This window comes from Terrapene carolina, unplaced genomic scaffold (assembly GCF_002925995.2).
Source record: "Terrapene carolina triunguis isolate 2854851 unplaced genomic scaffold, T_m_triunguis-2.0 Scaffold23, whole genome shotgun sequence".
In the NCBI taxonomy this organism is placed as follows: Eukaryota; Metazoa; Chordata; order Testudines; family Emydidae; genus Terrapene; species Terrapene triunguis.
In genome coordinates this window covers 9,516,270-9,543,571 of record NW_020664374.1, presented here as the reverse complement: position 1 = coordinate 9,543,571, position 27,302 = coordinate 9,516,270, and the positions used below count along the sequence as shown (strand labels likewise).

General features: G+C 40.7%; 1 protein-coding gene across 1 annotated transcript in view; it reads right to left on the bottom strand.

The window, feature by feature from the left end:
* Positions 1–27,067, bottom strand: part of LOC112103931 (steryl-sulfatase) — a 102,943-nt gene extending 75,876 nt beyond the window's left edge. The window contains exons 1-2 of the mRNA XM_026649283.1: positions 26,595–27,067; positions 16,732–16,868 (exon numbers count right to left, since the gene is read on the bottom strand). Of these exons, the coding sequence (XP_026505068.1) occupies positions 16,732–16,868; positions 26,595–27,067 (610 nt within the window). The remainder of the gene's footprint in view (positions 1–16,731; positions 16,869–26,594) is intronic.
* Between the last annotated feature and the right edge of the window lie 235 nt (positions 27,068–27,302).

The following is a 27,302-nucleotide window of genomic DNA, read 5'->3' as shown; positions in this document are numbered from 1 at the left end:
CTGAAGTCACTGAAGGCAGCAATGTACTTGAATGAGGACAACATTGACCCCGTTACTAGATATGGAGCTATGTCCAAAGTGGCCTAAAAGTGGTCTTATTGTCTTTAATGGGATGCCACATATGAATAAAGTTTGGACTGATGGACCAAAACTGCTCTTAGCATCTGGGAAAACAGAACAACCTCAAAAAAAAAAAAAAAAAAAAAAAGCTCTATTTTTAGGTAAAGTTAAGATGCATCTCTGCTAAAATCCATATACTGTAGATTTACTTCCTCCCTACCCCCTCTTATTTACAAAATAGCTCAAACAACCACATTATGCATGCATCAAGTTTCATAACTAAAACAGTTTTGTTTTCAAAAGCCAGTTTTCAAAGCTTCTGGTAGTGTCAGAGTAGCTTATTTTCCTTTGATCCCCTCTTCCTGTTCCTAAGAAAATGCTATTTACTATCCAACTCCCCAAAGCAAATGTATAAATGCATTCGTTAGGGGCTCATTACTGATGCAACTTGTCAGCAAGAAACTACTCTGTAGATCTAGCTAGTTGTCAGGGAAAGTCTAACTTCAAATTTACAAAGTTCAGAACCAAGAAATCACAGACTTTTAAAAGTCTGTTTTCTTATTTGTCACCTGAAAATATAGTACCAATGGTTCCTAACCATTCATCATATCTTCTTTATATTCTTTGATTCATTACTCCTTATTAATGATTTTGAAAGCCTCTGCATGTGCTGATGATTTTGTAGACAGGGACAAATTACATCTGTTCATATTATATTGTAAATAAGAAAACAGCATGCGAAACCTTACTGACTGATAACTTGTTTAACATTTCTACAGCTTTCTGATGTCAAAAATCTATTCCACTCTGGATAACAAGCAGACCTGTATCTGTCAAACTAGCTATTTTAACCAGTGAAAACTGGTATTTTGTATAGTTTTGCTACAAATGCCGAGACATCCTGTGTTATTTTTTTTAAAGAGCCAGGATCAAGTTATGCGTGGGTTTGCAGAAAAACAGAAGTTTATATTTAACAAGCATGCCATCCTTTAATTTTCTTTCAGCTTAAAGCACTTTTAAGTTTTATATTATTCCTCAGATTGATGCTGTCCTACTTTGTTTTAAATTCCAGTCTGCTTTAGAAATTAAAACAAAGTCAATTAAAAAAATACATATCTAAGATACTTATATGGAGCCCATAATGATAGAAGCTAAGCATGCCCCAATCCTTACTGTATTTAGCCTCATAACAACCCTGTTAGGCATTAGTCCCATTTTTATAGATGGGGAACTGAGGCACAGAGAGACTTACCCAAAGTCATACATGAAGTCTAGGAATTGAACTCAGGTTTCTCAAATCCCCAACTTGTGCCCTAACCACTGAACCATCCTCCTTCTCCAAATAACATTGTTAACGTAAAATAAAGTGAAGGTTATTCTGAGACAGAAGAAAAAGGATGCATGTGTAAGGGGAGGGGGAATCAAGTGTGAAGGCCTGACAAGGTGTTTGTCATGCTGGGATATCACCACACTTCAGATGGCTCCAGTCTGTATGCATCTATAATGCACTTTTCTCCACAGCGTCTAGATCCCGTGTACAAACGTGAGATTCATACTGATTCTTCCTCAAAAGACCCAAACTCACCAGCCCTACCCTAATTATTTTCCATTGGAGGTTGTGTTCCCAGAGGGCATGGCTGGCTCTGTTACAGCTCTGTTATTGAAGGAAAGCTTTGTGCACAGAGATAGATCTCTTCCATTAAGTTCTCAAAATGGCAAAATGGCACACTATTACACTGCACGTGTCTTTCAGGAACATCTGGAGTACATACTCATGTAATGCCTCTCCACTACCCCCGCCTGGGTACAAATAGCAGTGTAGCCGGTGAGGCATGGCTTAGGCAAGTAGAATAAAGAAAGACACACCTGAAGGGTGTGGGTATGTATGCCAGAACATAGCATACATGTTCTTCACTCGCCCAAGCTGTGCCTTCCTGACTATACTGATATTTTTAGCAGTGTAGTGTCCCACCACTTCCCCACTGCTGGAGCCTTTCCTCTCCACAGGAAAAGAATCCCCCAGTGGGGAAAGTCTCTGGCACAAGGGAGGCAGTGGGGAAAAGCTCTGGTAGCTCCCCACTGCTGGAGCCCTTCCCCATCACCAGGAAAGACTCTGGCAGCAGGAAAAGGTTCTGACAGGTGGGAGGCAGCAGGGAAAGATTGAGCCTTTCCTTGCCATAGTGAAAGGCTCTGTCAGCTGGGAGCTACAAAACTTTTCCTTGGTGCCTCCCCCCGCACAGCCTTTCATTGACACACGTAGCTACACACCACAGTGCTTCTCACTGCATAATATAGTTACACTTACAACTCATACCACTGCCAGTGATATGTAGTATAGACATAGCCTCAGAAGGCTCTGAATGTACCCACTCATTGCATGTATCACTCTGGGGCCTGTCTGCTACAATATTCTAATTTATTGCAATTACCGTAGCAGGGCACAGAAAAAAAAAAAGATGTCTATTAAGACAGATTGTTCCCTCCCCATTAAGAGCTCTGAAGATTAGGACTTTGAACCGGATCAGAAGCTAGTACAGAGTAATGCATGATATGCATTCTCTGGTTCATCCTCACTGGAGAGATAGGATCCACTGTGCATATCAGGTTTTAGGTGTCTCAAACTAGACACACAAAATTAATGGATGCTTGTTACCTTAATGTGCCTGAGCTCCCCATCAGTAGAATGGGAGTAGTAATATCCCCTGATTCCACAGGAATGTTGGGAAAATTAATTAATTTGTTTGTGAAGCACTCAGACATTATAATGATGTGAGCCACAGAAAAGTCCACGAAGAAATTAACAATTCTGTATTCAGAAGAGGTTGTGACTATTGTGCAGTAAATAAGACCACATGCTCAACAATGAGGAGAAAACAAAATATTGAATAGCTGCTCATTCAGTGAGCATAGTCCATCCTGAGCACTGGATTAGGTGGGTCCTGTGGACAAAATATATTTGATAACATAAGTAAACACTGTGTCATAATGTATACACACAAGATAGCTGAAATAAGGTTGCACAGGCAACCTCAATTTTGGCATTTCCTAACTTTTGAGTGCTTGACTTAATGTTCTTTTAATGTGCTTTTTGTGTTTAATTATTTATAGGTTGTACTAGATCTCCAGGAGTCCTGGACAAGCCATTACAGGCAGTATCTTGCACTATAAGGAATATGGATGAAATGCCTTAATAAGTCTGTCCATCTCTAGTTTCTGTGATTCTTTGTTTCAAATTTGGGCTTCTTTCTCATACAAAGTGATGTAAGTTATATCATCAATATCCCTCACTATTCAACTACATTCTTTATGTAATGATTATGTGAGCTATAAATACCTAAACAGATATTGCTTTATGTCCAGGTGTTGAAAAAGGATCATAAAATCATGTTCATAGTCAATGCTGAGGGGTTTCATCTTCACAAGAGGCACATTCACCAAAGCTGGCATAGTGAGATATAAATCACATTTCTCTGTGCCAGCCTGGCTCCTTGCACTGGATAGGGGACTCATCCTTAATGCTTTCCTGCAAGGTTTCTGCTGAGACAGAACAGATTTAATGACAGTTTCAAACAATCCCTGCTAAAGAGTCTGTTAAGGTGAGGCACTGGATCGTCACATGCCCAGCTGCTCTGGTTATATATTCTTCACACTCTTTGGGTAGTACTATCCCCCTCCAAACTCTCTGTTTACAACCTTCCCCCAAATAGAACTCGCACCACTAGCAGCCTCCGTCAAGGTATATGCAGATGCCAGCAAAGATCCTGTGGTAAATTTAGGCCAAGATTGTCTTTGTTATCTTGATTGCCATTCGTAATTAGTTTTCCCGTTCACTTTAAGCAAGCATCAATATCCTACTATTTCAACTCAATGATTGATTAAAAGTAAGGAGGAAAACTTACTTCTCTGTGAAGGTGTGTGGGTGATAGAAAGTTGTTGATTGCAAAATTTTGCATCCTTATTGTATGGAGAGGAATTTGTGGAGTTGTTGGGTTTCTTTTATCCCTAGGTGGCCTAATACAAGCATTTGCTTTTTTTTCTTGTTACGGAAACTTCAGCTCTTCTCAAGAGTAATGTTAATTTTCTAGCTGATTACAGCATTTCCGTTCATAAGTCTACAAAATACATTCTCTCGGTGTTTCTTTTATGAGGCCCAATTTTCAGGGCTTCATAACTTTGGGTGAAATATAATTTTGGAAGTGATACAAATTATGTTTGCAAAATAAAATGCACTAGTCACAAAAACTTTTTGTGCTGGCATAGATTAACCCCTTCCCTACTGGTTGCTGATGAAGCCTCTACAGCAAATTTCTTCCATGGTGTAATTTCAAATGCAAGCATCTGGTGCATTATAAAGGAGATTTACATTATATAGTACTCTACTTGAATGTTAATCAACATCATTAAACTTGACTGATTAAAAAAAATACTATAGAAGTGGCTACCTATGTGCTTTATAATCTTCTAAATAATGTTTTCAGCAGAGTTTTATTTTGTACAAAGATGTTACTTATAAAAACCTGCATGTAAGCGGGAATTAGATGACTCAGGAGGTTTATCACACTGGAAATGGGATGTGGAGTCTTTCATTACAAAGTCACCTCTTAAATCCAGCCCCAGTCAGTAGTGACTAAAAGTCATTACTGTTTGATGACATATGAAATGACTTTGGGTCTTAGCCCAGATCTGTTTGGAAGGTATCCACCCTTCAAAAGACACCAAGCTAAATTTCTGTGCCGTATCCTTGTTGACAATTTCACCAGCAATGCCAAAGACTAAATAGGCCTGGAGTCTTAACTACCTTCTCAGCCCTAGAAATAGTCCTCCAATGTTAAAGTTAAACGCAGACTGGCAGAATAGTGTGGGGAAGTGCTTTACTATCGAAAACATATCCGTTCTTGTGGACTGATAAAAAATTCTATTTCCTATAGATGCTAATCAACCACCTTTCATGACAATTGAATTAATTTTCTAAAACAGGGATGACCAACTGTGGCCTGGGGGGCATATCTGGCCCACCAGATCAGTTCATTTGGCCCATCACAGCCCAGCTCAGGGCAGGCAATCCAGTGGCACCAGGGCCAGGAAGGGACAAGGTATTGCAGGGGGAGAGCCCCCCCTGCATGCTGATGTGTGCATCACGTAATGCTGTGGTGCTAGCCAACGGGCCAAAGCAAGAAGCTGGGCTCAGCCCCATGGGACAGAAGCCATCACTGCTGGGTGAGTGCATGGCAGACTCACTGTTCAACCCCCCTCCACCCGAGGCAGGAGTGACCCACCCTGAATCACATCCTCTGGGGACAGGACCCAATGTCATACTCCCTTATGTCATACCGCCTGGCCCACCAAAGAATTTTAGTGGTTTCTGTGGCCCTCGTGTTGCCCATCTCTGTTCTAAAATGTTAGGATTGTGACACACCTCAACAGAAAGTCAAGAAATGCAAAGTTAACTGTATCTTATATTACATATGTCGTCCTCTTAAAGTTTGTCAGGCTCACTTTTAAGTTTCCTGAATCTGCTTTGTTTGTGCTTCAGTCTTGATTAGCTGCCTGAATTTAATAATCCAGGCCCTGACTGTGTGCTGCCTTTCACTCTGTGCTACCATTCTGATTCAATAGCACTTTACATTCACTTTGCAGAGGTGTAAATGACTGCGGAAGATGCAAAACAATGAAAAATTAGCCCCCTATCATACAGCCCTATGCTGAAGTCTTGTACAGGGAAACAATTGAGAGCAACAAATTAAGAGTGCCTCATTCATTTTTTCTAGGGCATAAGTGAGTGTTGTTTTTGCTTCTCATATTATTATTCTCTATCTTTATTTCTTTTTAATATAATCCAGAGTTCACTAGTTTACTGCTGATTTATGATTCCTTCACGTATTGGAATTAATAGAGTGGAATTCTAAATAAATGCTGATTGCATACAAATCCTGCATAGTAAAATATGGCTGTGAGAGCCACACTAATAGCAGCTCACATATTATGATTAACTGAAGGGCCAGTTTTAATAGGTTTAGCTGAATGTTATACCATTTCCCAGAAGAATAAAAAAAAGTTAATACTAGAAATAGGATAGCAAATTTAAAACATATATATATATATTTCCTAGGAATGCAGTTTCAGTGCTGAGTAATTTAAAAATAAAAAATGATGCTTTCCTTTGACGACTTTCTCATTAGAAATAGTTTCTCAAGTTTAAAAATCTGAGCATTTATAACTTCGGCACAAGATTTCTAGAATGCAAAAAGGGTTTCTATTAATAAAAGACAGATGCACCATATATGCTGCTCTACATATGGAAGACACTAACAGATGAATTAGAGAGAGTGTAGTACATATTTCAGCATCTCAAGAAGCGCCTCTCTTCTGCCCTCCTGAATATTTGTGATCATTTAGACTCCATGATAGTTTTCATAAGAGTAGGAGTGTTGCTGATTGTCCTAGTATTGGTGTCCTGGACAAATTCCAGTTTCATTAATTGTATTCTGCCTATCCAAATTTCTCATACAATCCTAATTTCAAAAGTTTTCTCTTCTTCTCCAAAGATGTAATTCTTTGCTGTGCAGTATAAAACAGTTGGGTCTAATCCAAAGCCACTGGGGTCAATGGATATGATTCCTATTAACTTTAATGGGTTTTGGATCAGGCCCTTAGGATCATAGAAATGTAGAAGGGACTTCAACAGATCATCCAGTCATGCTTCCTGCACTGAGGCAGAACCAAGTATACCTAGACCATCCCTGACAGGTTTGTTGAACCTGTTCTTATAAACCTCCAATGGCAGGGATTCCACACCTCCCTTGGAATGCTATTGCAGTGCTTAAATATCCTTATAATTAGGGGAAAACTTTCTAATATCTAATCTAAATCTCCCTTGCTAAAGATTAAGCCCAATCCTTCAGGAGAGTTAGGGTATGTCTACACTGCAATTAGACACCTGTGGCTGGCCTGTGCCCGGTGATTTGGGCTCAGACTGCAGTGCTATTTAATTGCAGTGTAGACTTCTGGGGTCAGGCTGGGGACCGGGCTCTAGGACCCTGCGATGTGAGGAAATCCCAGAGCTCAGGTTGCAGCCTGAGCCCAGAAGTCTATACTGCAATGAAACAGCCGCACAGCCCAAGTCCGAGTCAGCTGGCATGGGACAGCCATGGGTTTCTAATTGTAGTGTAGACATACCCAGAGAGAGCAATTGATCAAGGTCTTTTTTATAACACACCTTAGCATATTTGAAGACTTATCAGGTCGGTCCCCCCCAGTCTTCTTTTCTCAAGACTAAACATGCCTAGTTTGTTTAACCTTTCCTTGTAGGTCAGGATTTCTAAACCTATTGCCATTTTTGTTGCTCTCCTCTGCACTCTCTCCAATTTGTCCATGTAGTGGTCCCTCAGTCTCAGGCTCGGAGGGAGGCCAATCTGTCTCTCTGCGTCAGGCAACAAACAACAATTAGCAGTCTATAGCTCTGGCTTTTGGGTGGGGCAGAGCAGTAAGCAGTCTCTAGACCAAGCCTCCTGGCTAGGGCAGATGGTGATCACAGTCTGAGATTCGGACCCTCTGGAAGAGGCAGAGCAATGAGCAGTCTTTAGGCTGAGCCTCTTGGCAGCCAGCAAACAGTCTGGGGCTCTGGCCCTCTGGGTGGGGCCCAGCAAGGAGCAGGCTTTAGCCTAGGCCTCCTGAATAAGGCAGCCAGCAAACACAGTCGGGGGCCTCACAGCCTTCTGGCTGGGGCAAGTCAAAAACACGGACCAGGCCATCCAGCCAAGGGGAAGCAGGCCGCCAAATCAGGGGTGGGGTTGATGGCAGGCGGGTAGGAGGACCCAGGCCCATCCTACTCCACTGGGTCCCTGCCCAGGGTACTAACAATGGTGAATGGTTCTGCTGTGAGTTCAATCCTTGAGGGGGCCACTTAGAGATCTGGGGCAAAAATCTGTCTGGGGATTGGTCCTGCTCTGAGTAGGAGGTTGGACTAGATGACCTCTTGAGGTCCCTTCCAACCCTGACAGTCTATGAGTCTCTTCAGGGTACGTGGCTGATGGCAGTCCTGGTAACTCCTCTCCACGGCTGGGGAGCAGGGCGCTACACGGTGCAGTTTCGGGTCCAGAGTTCTTCTAGGGGCATCTGGCTCCTGCCCAACTGAGCTGCAGGGCCCAACACTGAGACTTCCTGCCACACCTCTCTGCTTCCTGTGCAGGGAGCAGGGCTGGTTTGACTCTGCCTACTAACGTGAGTGTAGTGGTCCCTCGCTCTCAGGCTCAAAGGGAGGCCACTGTGCCTCACTACAGTCCACATCTTTCCTAAAGTGGGGTGCCCAGAACTGGACACAATAGTCCAGCTGAGGCCTCACCAATGCCTAGTAGAGCAGAACAATTACCTCCCATGTCTTACATGACACTCTTGTTAATACATCCCAGAATGATATTGGTCTTTTTCACAACTGCATCACATTACTGACACCATATTCAATCTATGATCCGCTATAACCCCATATCATTTTCAGCAGCACTACAAGCTAGCCAGTTATTCCCCATCTTGTAGTTGTACATTTGATTTGTCCTTCCTATGTGAAGCACTTTTCTTTACTGAATTTCATCTTGTTGATTTCAGACTAATTTTCTAATTTGTTAAGGCCGTTTTGAATGTTAATGCTGGCATCCAAAGAGTTAGCAATCCCTCCCACCTTGGTGTCATCCACAGATTATATAAGCATACTCCCCATTCCAAGTCATGAATGAAAATATTGATTAATACCATCCCCAGAACAAACTCTTGTATGACCCCCCTAGCTATGTGCTCCCAGTTTGACAGAAAACCATTGATAATTACTCTTTGATTATGGTCTCTCAATCAGTTTTTCACCCACCTAGTAGTAACTTCATCTACACCACATTTTCCTAATTTGCGTATGAGTGTTTCAAGTGGGACTGTGTCAAAAGCCTTATTAAAATCATATTATATCACATCTACTGTTTTCTCCCTATCCACTAGGCCAGTAACCCTGTCAAAGAAGAAAAATAGGTTGGTTTGGCATGATTTATTTTTGACAAATCCATGTTGGCTATTACTTATAAACCTATTATTCTCTCGGTGCTTACAAACTGTTGCATTTCATTCTATAGCTGGATACACACTTTTGTATATTTGTTTTTAAGTTTGTCAAGCACTTTCAGATGAAAAGCATTATTTAAATATGCAGTTATCATCTCACTCTTTGTGGCTGCAGTAACTGAAAGCCCTTGGGAGGATCACATGCCTATTTTAACATTTTTTATTTAAGCAGGCCCATCAATATAGTATATAACAGATAAATCTGGTAATGAGGTCGACAGTTTATTGCATAGACCTTCAGCTGTTCTCCCCTTCTGTGCTTCTTCCTGGACTCCATAATCTCCATTGTTGCAGAGGAGCACAACTACTTTGGCAGGTCATGATGATTCCTTTGGCTGAGGATGAGGCCACTGATGGAACTGTGTCTTGAGCCACAGATATTTTGAAAGATCAGGCTTCAAACAGGCAATAAAACCAGACTGTGAGCCAGTGGAGAGATAAAGGCATTGGAGTGACATGCTCACAGCAGCCCATCCTGTTAAGGAGGTAACCTGACAAATTTTGCATTGCGCATTGCTTCCACTTTCAAACCCATACACTTTGGAGTAGATCCTCAGCTGGTCTGAAGACAACTGAAGTTAATGGTGCTATGCTGAGGATCAGACCCAGTGTGTAATCCAGTCTGGAAGTGATAAGTATATGAACCACTGTGATCAGATCCTCACCAGCAAAGAAGGGGAGAAGTTTCCTAACAAGCTGGAAGTGGAAGAAAGTATTTCTAGACACTGATGGTCATCTAGGCTAAATGGTAAATCCAACAGGCCACAAGACTTTGTACCACAATTTTTTAAACAGGGAGGATTATTAACCATTGGAACAAACTAACAAGGGAAGTGGTGGATTATCCGTCTCTTGAGGTTTGCAAATCAAGAGTGGATATCTTTTGAGAAGGCAAGTTTTAGTGAAACAAATTCTATGGCCTGTGTTATGCAGGGGTCAACGTGAATTGTCCCCTATATATATATGAGAAAAGAGACTATATTCTTGAATGTTGTGAAGCTTTAAAAAAGTAAAATGCACCCTTATTCATGAAAATAACACCCATATTTTTATATCACTTCATCTCTATTTTGCCCTAACAAGTCACATATCTAAATAGAATAATAGAATAACAGGGTTGGAAGGGACCTCAGGAGATCATCTAGTCCAGGGGTCAGCAACATTTGGCACGCGGCTCACCAGGGTAAGCACCCTAGCGGGCCGAGCCAGTTTATTTACCTGCTGACGCAGCAGGTTCGGCCGATCGCGGCCCCCACTCACCGCGGTTGGCCGTCCCGGGCCAATGGGGGCAGTGGGAAGCCGCGGCCAGCACATCCCTCGCCCGCGCTGCTTCCCGCGGCCCCCACTCACCGCGGTTGGCCGTCCCGGGCCAATGGGGGCGGCGGGAAGCAGCGCGGGCGAGGGATGTGCTGGCCGCGGCTTCCCACTGCCCCCATTGGCCCGGGACGGCGAACCACGGCCAGTGGGGGCCGCGATCGGCTGAACCTGCCGCGTCAGCAGGTAAATAAACTGGCCCGGCCCACTAGGGTGCTTACACTGGCGAGCCGCATGCCAAACGTTGCCGACCCCTATCTAGTCCAACCCCCTGCTCAAAGCAGGACAAATCCCCGGACCGTTTTTTTTTTTACCCCAGTTCTCTAAATGGCCCCCTCAAGGACTGAACTCACACCCCTGGGTTTAGCAGGCCAATGCTCAAACCGGTCAAAGGGCTTATTTATGAAATCATTGTCTTGGGTTTATTAGCCAAAAGATGCTATTGTTCACTTTACTATTTGCTCAGCTATGAGTCAAACTTACAGGATAATAATAATAATGTCAGACTATTCTTCAGTCTCAAATGCCTCACTTTCTTAGTAAAAATAAACAAAATGGAATCATACTTTTGTAAACTACTTTTTCCAAGGACAGGAGTAACATTTGCAGCATGCGTTTTAACTGCTTCATTTAAACTCCTTTTCTGGACTTTATACAGCTGGAAAGGTCAGTGTTAGGACTCATTCTCTATAAAGCCTATATAGTAAGTATGATTCTGAAGTCCAAAGTTTCTCCATATTACGTTCATGGCATTTGAGCTCTGAATTTTGGTAACACACCTGGTGATATTGGGTAATCAGACCATAAAGTATTTGCTATGATTTTCAAATGGGTATGAATGGGGTCAGGATTTCACCCCAGTCATTCTGAGTGCCTTAAGTTTTGGTTGTTCAGCTAGGTACATCTTAAAGGTGCTTGGGTAGAAGCTCAGCACTTTCAGACTCATTTTCAGATGTCTCAAGCTGGGCACCCAAAATAATTAAACACTTTTGAAAATCTTGTTCCTTGATTCTCCTACATGCCCCTTTATCAAATTTTGCCCATACTTCTGACATACCACCATTTATACTTAGCATACAACAAGAAAAGACCAACATCGCTCAATAGGGCAGTACTGTCCAAGACAGTAAATCATGTCCACAGCTTGTCACCATCATAGGGTAATATAAGTATCTTGCTTGTATCTACCTGTAGTCAGCCAAGGGCTTTTCCAAATTTGAATCCTATCACATCCAGAAATCTTCATTTCTAAATGTGAACTGACTGTAGGTGGGACCCACCTATTTTCTCTTCTACACTAACTATCCACACTATTAAAGAGATTCCCAAACAGAAACTTCATGTCCAAAATGGTTTGTTTCCTCCCCCCTTTCATAATGAGCATCATAAGTACACCTTGTTGACAACATCTGTTTAGGAATATGGTGAGGGAGGGGAGATTCTGTTTTTCATGTTATTGGAAAGTTCATGGAATTCTCTTTATAATAATAAAGATACCCGATGTAATGGCCACACCTTACTGGTGTTTGGCTTGTGACAGAGTATAGATAGCATTTTCTAGCTCTTCCGCATGTGTGAACTATGTAGCACTGATTGTTCTACAAGTGAATAAAAGGCTCTCTGTTAGAACCCCCGACCCCACCCACCACTATAAGGAGAACAGAAGAGAGCGCTGAAGAGGTATGTCTTCACACAGCTGTAACATAAGGCTATAGGTGGCTCCAGAACTCTTTGTAGTGATTATATTTGTGTGGTTTAATTTTTATCATAAATAATTTCAGCACATATCCATTCAGACTTCCACATTAAATCCACTACTATGTTATTTAAAAAAAATAACAGCAAGAAAAAGGGATTATAGTCTCTTCAACCCCCTTCATTTTTACAGTGGGAGGTTATTTCACCTGCTACAACTATTAACTATCATTAATATAAATAATAAGGTACTTATCTTACACTGAAACAAATTTTAAAATGTTAACTAGTCAGAAAATAACCCTGCAAGGCATGTCATATGAAGCAGCATTAAAACTGTGAACTCTTTAAGCACTGAATGCTGTTATATACACATGAAACATGCATGAGCAGTAGAAATACAGGATCCTAAAGCTTATCCTGTGAGCTTGTACTTAGTATTTGGGACATGGATTGTAATCATAATCATCAAGTATCAATTTAACATGCCTCAAACATAATTTTTTTTTTAAAGTATTTCATCCACCTGCTTTTGTGTCAACTTCCCTGCTAAAATTAAGAAGGAAAACTCTCTATTTATTTTAAGAGTTGGTTAGGTGATTCTCAAAAAATGGAGAGTTTTCCTTAATTGAAGATTCTCACTCTGGATAGACACAACTAAGAAGCTTTCTCCTTACTTTAAGTACTTTATGAAAGCGAAATCCTTCTTTTTGACCTGAGTTACTGGTCTCAAAAAAATCAGGGAACAATTTTCATTCACCTTCATGCTTCTGCTTTTGACACAAGTTCTTAATCTCTGGAATCTGACAGTCACAACTGCAGTACAGCTGTTCGCACTTTCTCATTACCCACCAACAAAGATTTTCTGTGACATTTCCCCACATTGAGCAGCTCATGGATGACCGTGTTTAAGACTAATAGCAAAATGTTTCTCAAGTACTCAACTGAGGGTGGTGTGTCCAGTTTCAAGTTAAGTGCTCTAATGTGGTTTTCTATACTTTCTATTTGCCCGGCTATAATTAGGTTACTTTTTAATTTAAAGATTTTGGGCTATATTCACAAAGAAAGTTAGGCACATGATGGTGAGGGAGACAACTTTTAGGCCAGTGGCTAGGATACTCAAGCCCTGAGGAGAGAGAGGGATATGAACTGGAACATGCCACCTCTCAGATGAATACCCTAGCCATTGGGCTATAAGATATTCTGATGGGGGAAGAAGGGTTGCTCCCTCCATTTTTCCAGTTGAAGCTGTTCCACTGTAGACAAATAATGAAGGAGTCATTGGACCAGAGAGAGAGCAGCAAGCAAGAGAATGACTCTAGCATGGTAGATAGAGAACTCACCTGGGAGAAAGGAAACCCAGGATCCAATTCCCCTGCTTCAGTTTTTCTTAAATGATTTATCCACAGTGGAACAGCTTCAACAGAAGAGACTGAGAAAGTCCCACTTAGGAATATCTCATAGCCCTACAGTTCAGGCCCTCACCGGAGAGGTCGTACACCCCAGTTCAGATTCCTTCTCCCCTCCAGCAAAGTGGAGACTTGAACCATGAGTCTTTCACATCCCACATTAGTACTCTAACCACTGGATTAAAAGTTATGAGGGAGGTCCACCTCCGCCCTGGCTGTTTTGTGTAAGCATGTAATTTACAGGGGCCTGATCGAGTAGATGAGCTCGGAGCATGCTTACCAGATGGGGCCTTGCTGGCAAGTGAAGTGGAGGAACACCTATCTTTCCCCGATTCATGCATCACACTGGGATTTAGGCATCCAGATAACTGGCATGGGATTGCAGTGTGCATGAACAGAAGAAACATAGGCACTTAGGGAAATTTTACAGCAAAAAATTGGGCGTTGACTGAGTTTAGAAGTCTACAGTGTTTGGTAGCACCTAAGCGGGGGCTTTGTGAATCCTAGTGGGGCTTGATTCTGCGATGTAGGTACTTAAAGTGGCAGTTAGGTGCCTAAGTCCTTTTGTGAATCAACCCTTCATGTCAAGTTGACATTTCTGTGGTCCCCCCTGCCCAATTTGTATTTTTCTTGTGTAGCTAGTTACTTATGTTTGGTCGATAGAGGATCAAACTTCCCTTTAAGGGAAATTTGCAGCTTTGCACTTTTTCAGGCCAGCTGTTCCAGCTAATATTGTTTGTATTTCCTAGCACAGATGCTGAAGAGGTACCAGAGTAGAAATCAAAGTTGGTGTGCTGGCCACTGATGTGAGCAATACATTAAATGTCTAGTTTGTCAGACCTACTCTTACTCTCAGGCATTTAAGCTTTGATTTTTAAAGGAGCCTAGGGGAGTTAGGTGCCTATTTCCATGGGAGTTGGGTACCTAACTGCCTCAGGCTCCTTTGAAAATCCCAGCACCAGTTCTTTTCTTTATAGTTGTAAGTATGGAAGAGAATGTATCCATAAGAACTTAAAATTTCCCTTTTTCATTTGGAGCAAATACGCAACCTGAGAACAAATCACTCTCACCAAACAGCCAGACTGTGGGACCAGATCCTCAGCTGGGATAAACTGGCAGAGCTCCACTAATTGAGGATCTGGCCCTGGGTGTGTAGCTCTGCTGCTACTCATCCTTTTATGGCATATTGTAAAGAAAAGAAAAGAAAAGTGAAATAGAGTCTGAGGAAGAACAGAGGTTGCTTACTATCTCATGACTGGAACTATCTCTGTTTAATATGGAGTACATATGGTTCAAAACATCTAGGAGAATAAAGCCAGATCCTGGCTACCTGGTATATCCTAAATTGTTTTAACTATATCTTTTTGATGTTGCAACTTGCTGCTTGGTATGTTTAAAGTATTTTCTGAAAGTCCAGTGGTACCTTTGAATATAAGGCCTGGTCCACACTAACCCCACACTTCGGACTAAGGTACGCAAATTCAGCTACGTTAATAACGTAGCTGAATTCGAAGTACCTTAGTTCGAACTTACCGTGGGTCCAGACGTGGCAGGCAGGCTCCCCCGTCGATGCCGCGTACTCCTCTCGCCGAGCTGGAGTACCGGCGTTGACGGCGAGCACTTCCGGGATCGATCCCAGAAGATCGATTGCCTGCCGCCGGACCCGGAGGTAAGTGAGACACTCAATCTACAAACAACTCTACAATACTAGTGCTTCAGGAACAGCTAGTCTGTTGCTTTTGTCTCCAACTAGTTGCTTGTATTCAGTGGCCACAACTGTAAACTGTCTCAACAGGTGAACAAAGTTAAGCTGAGGTAACGATTAGCAGTAACAAGTAGTGAATTAGATTTGCCTAATCCTTACCACTGTGTATGAAGACCCCAAACTGGAAGCAGAGGTAGAGGAAAAGACATGATGTCCCAGACATGCTAATGGTTTGGAGGGCATGACAACATGAATGTTCACCAAACATATGGCAGTCTAATGCTAAGATTGTAGTAAACAACCAACTTAGTCATAGTGATTACCATAGCACCAGGAGGAGTGGTGAAAGTTGAGGGCGTAAGGAAGATTCAGTGCAAGTCTCCCTCACTTGAATAAACTTCATATATAGAACAGTTTTTGAGGTCCAGTTGCATACAAGAAGGATACTTGTCCCATTTAAAATGCTTCACAACTTCCATGTTTTTTACCTATCTATTCAAATATTGCCCTATTTATATTACAAATCCCTTTATGTACTTTGCTGAACAATCACTGCAGCCCATTCATCCCTTGCCATTTGTAGTCAGAATTTCTTGATAAGATGAATAGAAATGTGTATGGAGTTGAACTCTACATGCTTGCAATCAAAATACATTGTTTGAAAGCGTATTATTAAGCATGCATCTAATATTGAGATGAAAGTCTGTTTATAGTAATTTAGTAAATATTGCTTATTTGAAGAAAGTAATTTTTTACTTGGCTTTACTAAAACCAGAATTGGCTTGGGTCAGGTAGGGAGGAGGAATGCAAGATGTTCATTATCTTTTAGTACTGTTCTACTTTCGCCTGATTGTTTCAAGTATGAACTGTGAGTTGTTTTCACAGGTGATTACCTCTAGAAATGGAGAGTCATTCCAAAATGCCCAGAAATAAAGCAGGCCCGTTGAACAATTTGATAACTTACTGCTCTCTGCAACATCAGAGGGTCTGTGCCTTGAGAGGTGACTTATTTGCCTTTTAGCTGTATTGTGCCCAGAGAAGTGGACCCTACTTGACTGATTTCACCAATACGGAAGAATTACTCATTATATATTGTGCTTACTAAGAATTAACAATAACAGTACATATTAAGACTTTGCAGTTATTTTATCGTTAGTTCTTTTGATGACAGCCCTATGAAGTCTCCTTAACTCAGCTTTCACTCTGATGACTTGCAGCATGCAGAATTTATACTGACTTCATATGATACCAAGGGGGACACAGTATCAATAGCATCTGAGCATGACACAGCATCTAAGGAACCAGTATTAATACATAGTAATTGTTTAGTCTTCCCCTTACCAGAGCAGATTTTGCATGCAGTGGAATTGTCACAAATTTCTAATGAAGATTAAAGAAACATCTGTGAAAATTTTTAAACTCGTTTAAGATAAATGTGCAACATACCTACACTCCAGTCCATTTCCTCTACAGCATCCCCATATAAGCCATGTTTGCTCTTTCCTTTGAAATCCTTTGATGCATATAGAGCAGTGTGGACTTGAAGGTAGGACAGGAAAAGAAGAAATGGTGCATCAGCGTTCCTGGAATAAATAAAAATAAATTAAAAAAATAAAATAAAATAAACCCCCCCGAAGTAACTCACTTGGACAGCAATAAAATTTTAGCAACATTTCTAACAATGAAGTTTTTCTACATGCATGCTCTATAGAACAGAAGAAATATTATATAGGGGAAGGACTAACAAAATCATTTATAGAGCAATCCTGAATCTTGTGTTAGAAATGCCACTCTTAATACATACTGTACTGAAGATAAGAAATACAGACAAGTTAACCCTTCTGTTGGATTTTTAGTTGTTATACCTGTTTAAAAAGCACTGGCACAACCACTGTACAGAGTCAGGCACTAAAAGTGCCTAGCCACTTGCCTTTCTTTCTGCACGTTATTACCAATTCAGGCTCTCTCTGACCTCACCAGGAAGCACTAGAACAATGCATAGTTTAAAAGATATACAATCCCCAAACCAAACAAGATGCTTAGCCAGCTTTCTTCTTGGCAATCTCAACATATGGACATTTAACAACTAACAGGGTTAGCATGAGCAATAGGGACCAAAAATATATAGCTATCACCCGGAACCAAACACAATAGCATTACAAAAGTTATGCCTAATATATAGAGAGGTAGAAAAAATATTTTTTCTCTTGTAACAATATCCACTCTCCATTCATTTCAAGCCATTTCCTCAATGGATTATTCTCTAATAAAAAAAGGAAAAAATAAACCCCCACAACAACAACAACAACAACAACAGAGCTTCAATTTTGCTCCTTATGGGATCTGACAATATATATGGCTTAATCCAGAAGGCTGTGAAGGGAAAGCTTAGATAAGTATGGATTTTTGCATTACAATTCTAGTGTGGGGGACATTACTCAGAGTATTAACAATTACTAGTTGAGCTTATTGTTATGATATTCCACACACTGTAAATTTCAGCTGAACCATAAGAGCAGCTAGGGTACAGTGTGTCTAGACTGGCACCTTGCAACACACAGGTCAGAGCAGTTTTTTTCTGTTGTACATTTCCCTATCCCATACTGTTTGTACTTATTGAACTTCTGGTGGTTAAAAACAACACCCCCCCAAAACAAACAAACAAACAAATAAAACCCAACAACAAAATACAATATTAACGTGCTGAGCCAGAAAGCCAAATTTGGACATGAGGTAAGGAAAACAATGCAATAAACTTTTAACCTTTGAACTAGGAAGGTTCTTTTTTTCAGCCCTAAAGGGCCTGTAAAACCTGTGAAAAGCCCACTGATGAAAGGAATTGCTATAATACCCATAAATCATTCTAAAGAAAAACAAATAAACTATTCTGGTGTATTTATTTATCTGTCCACTTCACTCCCTTCCCGTTGGCTGTGGCTGTTTTCATGAGAGATCTGTGGTAAAAATTCTCCCTTCTGCAGGCCAAGAATTCATAGATTCCAAGGCCAGAATGGACCACTGTGATCATTTGGTCTGACCTCCTGTATATCACAGGCAATAGAACTTGCCCCAAATAACTCCCAGAGTATATCTTTTAGAAGAAACATCCAGTCTTAATTCTATGAGCACATATTGGCCAGAGCTCATCAAAAGTTTTCCATCAAAACTGTTTTTGATGGAAATTTGATTTATAGACTAGATGAATTTTTCCTCATAAAAATGTCTGCTTTCTGAAGAAAATGTTGATGTTTTGTTGAAAAGCTGAACACCTTTCATCTGAAAAAAATTATATATCAATGATTTGGAAATATGCCATGATGCCTTGGGAGTGATAACTCAAATGCGTCATGTAATTCAGATTCTACTCTATAGGCCAGGTTCCCTAGATGGACTACACTGGACTACACTTCCCAGTTGTCTTATAGGTTTTGTGGGAGGGGACAATCTGGGTCTTTGGTTCTCATTTTCTCTCTCTGTCTGCCTATGTTTATATTGGCTTGTATTTTTTTTACTAATTTTGTAAAATGATGGATAAACTTTGTGAGCAAAAAAATCCCTAAAGAAAAATGTTTTTTTATAAGAGATCAATGTATTGCAAGGTATAGAATGTCACTCTTATCCTTATGATTTGTTGGAATTTGCTAGAATATAAACGAAGTCTCATGTTAACAGAATCTTTAATTAATGTAACTACAAATTATTTAGGAGACTCTTTCAAGTCAAATTAAAATTTTTTAGAGCATGTCAGCATTTAAGGTTCAAGAGAAAACAAACCTATTTCAACTTGCATTTCAAGGTCAATTATTTGTTGTTTAGGTTTATGATATTGTCTCATCTATGCTCTGTATGGGCAAATCATTAAGGGCTACCTATAGTAGGCAAGACCCAATCTTAAGTGATGTTTTAAAAGTTTCCGCAACATTTCTAATAAAATATGGTTTGTCCTTTAGTTAAATACTTCTACCAGGCAGATGATTTATTTTATATTAGATTTTTATCTGTTCAGCTCTAATTAGGCACAGATACTCAAAGGTATTTAGGTGCCTCACTCACATTATTTCAGTAGGTGTTAGGCACCTAAATATCTTTGAGGATGTGTGCCTGGGAGATTATTTGGGAAAGGAGAAGTCACAAAAATAAAGATTACCATAAACTGGGAATAACACAATTTCTCATATATTCTTCCCATCACTTAAAAATAGATTTTCAACTATTAGTATCAGAGATAACTTAAATTGCATACAAACTGTCACTTTCTAACAACATAGCAGAATTGCTACAGCTACATTTACATCAATACCGTTAAAGGTGAGCATCACCGCATCCGTAACAAGTGCTTATTTTCATGAGATGACAGTTGTAACATAAATAATATTAAAAAAATGCCACTATGACAAAGATCTAACTTTCATGAAGAGGTATACTCAAAATCATTTCACTGGTTTTGTTACCAAGGGTTTTGCTGAACCCAAAGCTCTTGATAACTTTACTCTTTGCAAGGCGGTGGCAGGAAATAAATCAATGGGGACACAGCCATCCAGCTGATAGATAGTTGATGCAAGCAGGCAAACAAAAGTGCTCTACTTTATTTAGTCTCCAGCACATACACATGTCCAACAGGTTAGTAGAGCACCCCAAATTACCCCCAGATTCATATTCACCCAGGGTCTTGAGGAGGTCTCAAGTGGATAACTAGATATCTGGTGGCCAGCTTCTGTCTGCAGGGGAATTTGACAGATGTTCAAGTGTCCATCAAGCTCAGATTTCTTCTCTTTTTATATCCAATTTGTTAGTATTACATAGCTTTTTTATTAACAAAAAACAATGGCTGAGCAGAAGCTAAATTAAGTATGGAGTTTTCTAGCCTGTAGTGTGTAGCTTTCCATCAGGTAACCAGCTTTATCTCACTTAGCAATAGTTAACTATTGCCAGACTTTCCATCTCGCAAAACAACATGCTTCAGAAAAAGCTCAAGTCAGGAGGGCACAGGGTCATGTTTGCTCCTTGTGGTCACTCACTCCACCACTCCCATCCTGGTTGGTTAACTGCGCTAAGGTTTCAGAAAGGCCCTTCTATCTGCTTTCAGCAATAAGCATGACATTTGGTATTCCAGCTGTGGGGCGGTGGTTTAGGTATGTTACTGGGTTAACAAAACTTCCTTCTTACAGGTTGCAGCTCAAATTGACAAGCTCTGACTGACAGCTGTCTGTCAGGTGAAGAGGAGTCTTGCCTATTAATATCCTTTGATCTTTTAAAGACAGTCATTTATCTCATGCCAAGACTCTTTGAGGAGAATACTGACTGCTTCTACTGCAACCATGAAAATGGAATGGCATCTCAGCTAGTAGGTGGAAGGGAGATTTGACAATAACAATTTAACTCCTATTTTACTAACTGGAGCACTTCAGTCAAATCTCCTTTGAAAATTTATTGCCGCTATTTTGTATGCATGCTAAGAGAGAGCTTTCAGTTTCAACATATCTAAGTTTCCTTTGCTGAAAGTACAGCAAGAAATTCTTATGTTGACATGAAACATGCAATCTTTCCAATTCAGTAAAGAGAAGCCATATAAATGTCATTAGACATTCTTAAATCTATACGTAGCTATTTGTGATATCATCTACATATTTCTTTTATTCTCTCTGTTGTAGGGCCTGATTCTTATTGACACTAAGGTCTTTTTAGTTTGCTCTAGGCCTTCATGTGGGTCTAAGTTGTACCCCTACTTTATAGCCCCCTTTTACACTTAGTAAAAAATGAGATTCAGCTCCATAATTCTCCCTCTCCCATTTATTGCCTTGTGAATGCCACAGAAAGCAACCTACCCGTCTTTTCATTACTTCTTTTTGTGCATCAGCATCATTGATTGTCACCACAAATATGTCCAGTGTGGCAAACAGTATTAGCCTAGTGCCACTGTAGTAGAGCAGCAAATGGGGGCTCACACTTTGTAGGTGTGAGTGTTATTCAAAACTGGCAAATGAATGTAAATATGACATCACAGGCTCCATTTTTATTTCCTCACAATGACTTCCAAATCAACCTGCAATCTGAAAGACAAGCTACAAACTTTCCAGCTGATGCATCATATTAAAAATATTGCTGGCCAAATTTTGCCACACAGTTACATACATTCAACATCCTTGGGCCGGAGCCTCAGTTTGTGTACATCGGTATAACTCCATTGATTTTGATAGAGCTACATGATTTACACCAGCTGAGAATCTGACCCAATGTATACCTATGGCATCAAACATAAGTGACTGAGGAGCAATCTGATAGGTAGGAATGTCAAGATATTCTGGGCATAAACAGGTAACAGTATATCTGTATCTATGGGTGCAAATCTAACTGATATTTTGCAGTAACTAATTCTCTGCTTGGTACTCCCTCTCTCCCCTTTTTTCACTAACCGTTCTTCTCCCCATTTAAACCTCTTTAAAATTCATCTCATTAGTGAATTCTTTCCATGCTTATTCGCTAAGGCTACTTGCACCCACTTCAAGATCAGACTACCACTCTCTGGCTGTACCGATTGTACAAATTTCATTTAGAGCTCAATCTTGCTCCTTTAGAAGTAAATGGCAAAACTTGCATTGACTTCATGGAAGCAGGATCAGCTCCTTAGATTGGGTCCTTGTGTCAGAAATTCATTTTTCTTGTACACTTTCATTCTGCTTAAAAACCTGGTTGTTTTCTGAAAAATAAAAATAAAAAAATCTTTCTGATTTTTTAAAGATATGATCTAAAATAAGCTAAACATCTCACACTTGTAATATTTTGACAAGAAAAAGGAATTGTGGAGCATTTTGGGGTGGCTTTAAAAAAAAACTGGTGTGTATGAGAAAATGGGAAACTTGGCTGTGACTAGGAAGATATTTTAAACTGGGATGTGTCTTTGTTATCTCTGCCTATGTTAAATGATTTTTCCAAGCAGTCACATTGCCAGCATGTTTTTGACATCTGCAATTTAATACCCATGTCAGCTTTAAATGCTTAAGATATACTGTATTCATACACATAGTTTCCTTTCCTTGTAGTTTATGGGCATATATGCAGACTTTTCCCCCGCAAAAGAAAATGTTTGAATGATTCTTTCTGGCAAAAAGAACATTTAAGATTCCTTATCCACCCACAGTTTTTTGTAACTGAAAAACCAAACATGCATGGAACCCAATACAGAAATACAGCTCCAATGCTTGTTACAACTGCTCACTAGCAAACTGTGTCACTAGCTTGCTGACAAAATGACTCCTAAATTATTTATTTAATTATTTATTTCCAGTAGCACCCACAGAGTGTAAGAAGCTGTACAAACACAAGAGGGCATGATTGCTTCCTTAAATAACTTACACTCTGAAGCAACAAAACAGAAAGAGGGCAGAGGTAAGGGGAAAACATACAAGTAAAGTACGCAGGTGGTGATCAATCAGATACTAATGCATCCGGGTTTTTTTAAACTGTACAGATAGATACATTCATATGTATACAATAAACTACATCCAAGTACATGAGTGTCTTGCCTTAATCAGCTGGTCAGTTTCTTTAGGAGTCATGAAAAGCATCTGATTTCAGAGTTTTTAAAATCCTAGAATTATGAACACAGTAATTTTTGGTACAAAATGAGACCTGTACAGCATGCCTGGTGCCTGCTTTTAAGCCTTGGTGATACATCAAAAAGCTCTAACTCACAGCTGTGCTAAAGAGGATGAGAGATAAATGTGTTTCAGGGCTTTGACTATGCCAAATTGTGACTGGAATAGAATAGGATAAAAGGTAATTTCTTTTAATGATATGTTTATTAGCTGTCACCAGAGACTTCAGAGAATTATGGTTATACAATCCATGACGTTAGAGAGGAGGCTTCATCTGTATCTGCATGAAAAATGCTCAAGTAGCATTATCACCATAACTCTCAGTTATGAGCCTATTTTATCTATGGAAATATAATTTTTCAAAAAGTCTGATTTCACTGGTTTCCCCCATGAATGGTGGTCAGCCATCTGAATTAAGTAGAGAGATTTATGCTGAAAGAACATGGAGGTGTTTTTACCCTGCCAATTCCAAAGAAGTTTAAAATATGCTTCTGACATTTTGAAATTTTGGATTGCCTGTGCACCAGATCATTTACTAAACAATGTGCTGATGAGGCATAAGTAAGGTTAAGATTCTTTTTTACTAAAAGTCAAGGACAGGTCAGGGGCAATAAACAAAAATTCATAGAAGCCCATGACCTGTCCCTGGCTTTTAGTAAAAATACCCTGGGGGCGGGGGGCTAATGGTCAGAGCACTGCCGGGAGCTGACCTCCAGCAGTTGCTCCAGCCCTGCTGCTGCTCCAGCTCCAGGGGTGCTGACCCAACTCCAGCTCCAGGGGGACTCCAGCTCCAGGGGGGTTGCTGCTCCAGGGGTCCGGGGACTACTGCTCCAGTGGTCAGCCCATCACCCAGCTGTTCCAGCGGTCCCGGTACTGAATTCTGGCTGCTGCTCCGGCAACCCAATGGACAGCTGCTGGCTGTGGGGACCGCTTCTCCGGCAGTTAGTCCACTGCCCAGCTGCTTCGGCAGCCTCAGGGCTGAACTCCGGCCACTGTTCCGGTGGCCTGGAGACCGCTGCTCCTGACCACCGGCCAGCTGCTCAGCAGCCCCAGGGACCGCTGCTCTGGCAGTCCCAGGGGCCGACTGCAGGCTGCTGCTCCGGCAGCCCCAGAGATCTCTGCTCCAGCAGCCCCAGCAGTGACTGCTGGCCACTGCTCCAGCTCTGCTGCTGCTCCTGCAGCAGTGAGTGACAGCTGCTGCTCCAGCCCCAGTGGACTGATCCAACCCCAACTGCTGCTTCAGCCCTGGGGTTGCTGTACCAGCCCTGCCCCAGAAGAAGTCCTGGGGGTCCTGGAAAGTCACAGAATCTGTGACCTCCGTGACAGAATCATATCCTTAGGCATAAGTGATAACTGCACTGAACTTAGCATTGCAGAGACAGGGTGGCTGAGGTAATATTGTTTATTGAATCAACTTCTGTTGGTGAGAAAGATAAGCTTTTGAACTTACACAGAGTTCTTCAGATCTGGAAAATGTACTCAAAGTGTCACAGCTAAATACAAAGGTGGAACAGATTGTTTAGCATAAATAGTTATACATATTTCAAGGAACCAGTCAAGGTGAAGTGGCCAGTTAACACCTCTCCAGTCATAGTGGGGAAAGGAGGGGGGGAAAGCTGAGCAGGTGTTAATGGGTGACATATTGTTGTAATAAGCCATAAATTCAGTGTCTATTCAGTGCATGATTTTTAGTATGTAGCAAAGTTATGAATTTAAGCTCCCAGACCTGTCTTTTGAAAGGGTTGTGCAGGTTTCCATTGAGAAGGAGGACTGAGAGGTCAGATACAGAGTGATCACTTTGTGAAAAGTGTTCACCCACAGGAGAGATGGTGTTTTTCTCTTTTATCATTGTCCTGTGTGAGTTCATTCGAGAGCATAGTGGTGGTCTGGTTTCACCCACATAGTTACTATTGCGGCATTTAGTGCACTGGATGAGGTACACCACATGTTGTGATAGGCATGTGTAGGACCCCTGGATCTTGAAAGGTGTGTTGTGTGTGTGTGGGGGGGGTGTTGATCATAGAAACAGTGGGGCTATGTCTACAGGTTTTGCATATGTTATTCTGGCAGGATCTGGTGCCACTTTGAGTTGGTGTGCCCTGGTCTGAGGGGTGCTTGCTTCTGATGGTGAGCTTGGAGAGGTTGAGGGGTGATATGAAGGCCAGAAGAGGGGGTTCATGAAAGATATCTTTCAGGATGTGGTCCCCATCGAGTATGGGTTGTAACTGTTTAATGGTACCTTGCATGGGTTTCTGTTCCACTTTGTATTTAGCTGTGATACTGTGGGTACATTTTCCAGACCTGAAGAAGAGCTCTATGTGGCTCAAAAGCTTGTCTCTCTCACCAACAGAAATTGGTTCAATAAAAGATATTACCTCACCCATCTTGTCTCTCTATTATCATGGGATCAACATGGCTACAACACTGCATTGAACTTAACATGACATAATTAGAATCCATTTACTTCCAAATATAGCATAATGCCTCATGTATATTTTGATAGGTTTATACCATATGTATATAAACCTGCTTTTGGGGAAAAATGATAATTAGAATTAATATAAACTGAACTGACCTGCCTCCATATAATGGAGGTAATCAGCAACAAAATTAGTATTTGTTTTCATACACTGGCTCTGACACTGTCTAATTGAACCTATAGTCATAGAGTTTAAGGCCAGAACATAATTTACCCTAAATACCAAAAATAATGTGCTATTAATTCCACCTTAACATCTTTTTGTCTTGCAGACCAGATCCTCAATTTATCAGTTCAGCTCCAATTAAACTATGCCAAGTTAGACCAACTGGTGATCTGGATTTCTCTTCTCTGGCAGTTCTAAACACTAGTGTGAAATATAATACAATACAACTTCATTTACACTTATGAATGTGTCACCCAAAAATTAAGGCACCCAAAATCACTATTTTCTCTTAAAAATTTAGACCACAGAAGTCTAATTTAATGGATGTACCCAGAAGGCCACATACAACTGAACACCAACACTTTTCCAGTCCAACATGCTCAGAGATCACATATCTAGAACTGCAATAACTTATCTAACATGGCATTTTTGAATACTGAAAATACTTTGAATCACATTTCAAAAGATACTGAATTCCGGCAACAATTTCCTATATTTATTAAGTCACACTGAACATATAAAGAAGAATGTAGGACCCAAACTTATATTTACTGCTTAATGGAATGTTACCTATGAACGTATCTTGTTATTTTTAAAGATGAAAATATAAACAACATAACTGACATTAGTGCGAGTTAGGCACCTAAATACCTTTGAGGATCTGGGCCTTAGGCTCTTTGGAGCTGAAATCTCATTGAAAGTCAGTCAAGTCTGAAAATGAGACTTAGGTTCCTTAATCAGTTTAGGTATTGCAATGCTGAGAAGAGCAACACATAAATACCTTTAAAAATCTGGGTCTTTGTATTTTGCCTGGGAAAAACAATTATGCCTCTAACACAATATACTGAAGAGATTATGGAGGATGTGCACCTAGATTTCTTAGCCTTTCATATGCATCCAATTGTTAAATGGTTCACTTTCATTAGTGACTTGTTAAATCTAGAGAAAAATGACAGTATTACATAATGACACTGTTTCCTTCATCCACCCGTCTATATGTATATTTTTAAAGCAGCATTATGACAGTGAACTGCTGGCATGAAGTCATAACATGACTAAACCAACCTACCTTCCTATAAACTGTACAGCTTCTTCTGTCAATCTTTGAGTAAGGTTCTTATAGGACAGTGGCTGCTGGATAATCTGGTGGTTCCTCATCAAGAAGCAGTTTAGATATCGAAAAGTATAAAAGAAAATGAGCAAAAGTCCAAATAAAACTGTAGATATTAAAAAGAAGTAGCGCAGTGCTCCATGGGGTATTCTGAGGAGGCCAATATAATGCAGCACCTCCAAACAGATTAGGGTAATGCCGATGAGCTGAAGTGGTGTGGCAAGGTATGCTCGAACCCCTGCCACAAACACGCTGCCTTCCCCTGGTTTGCAGTCTCTAAGACTGGTCATGGTGAGCCCATAGAAGTAATCAAATCCATGATTGAGGGGGTGATGACAGAAGTCATCCCTGCTGTTACAGTTCAGCCCAAGATGCCACTTTCCTATGAGGAAACAAGCACATACAACATTTATGTAGTTAAATAGCCCCATTTGTAGTACGTGCCCATCTGAATAAGAGAAACTGCCACCTTAGGACTGGCATTTCTCCCTCCTTTATTATGTGGATCCTTATTGCTCTCCCACCCCTTGTTTATACCTTCATCCTCAAAGACTTTGCATCATGTCTGAAGCTCCTTAGGTAACCATTAGGTGGGCTTGAGAGACTACTGCAGAGCAACAGACCCCTAACAGTTAGTTAGCTTTGAAAATGTAGCCTCTGTTCGTG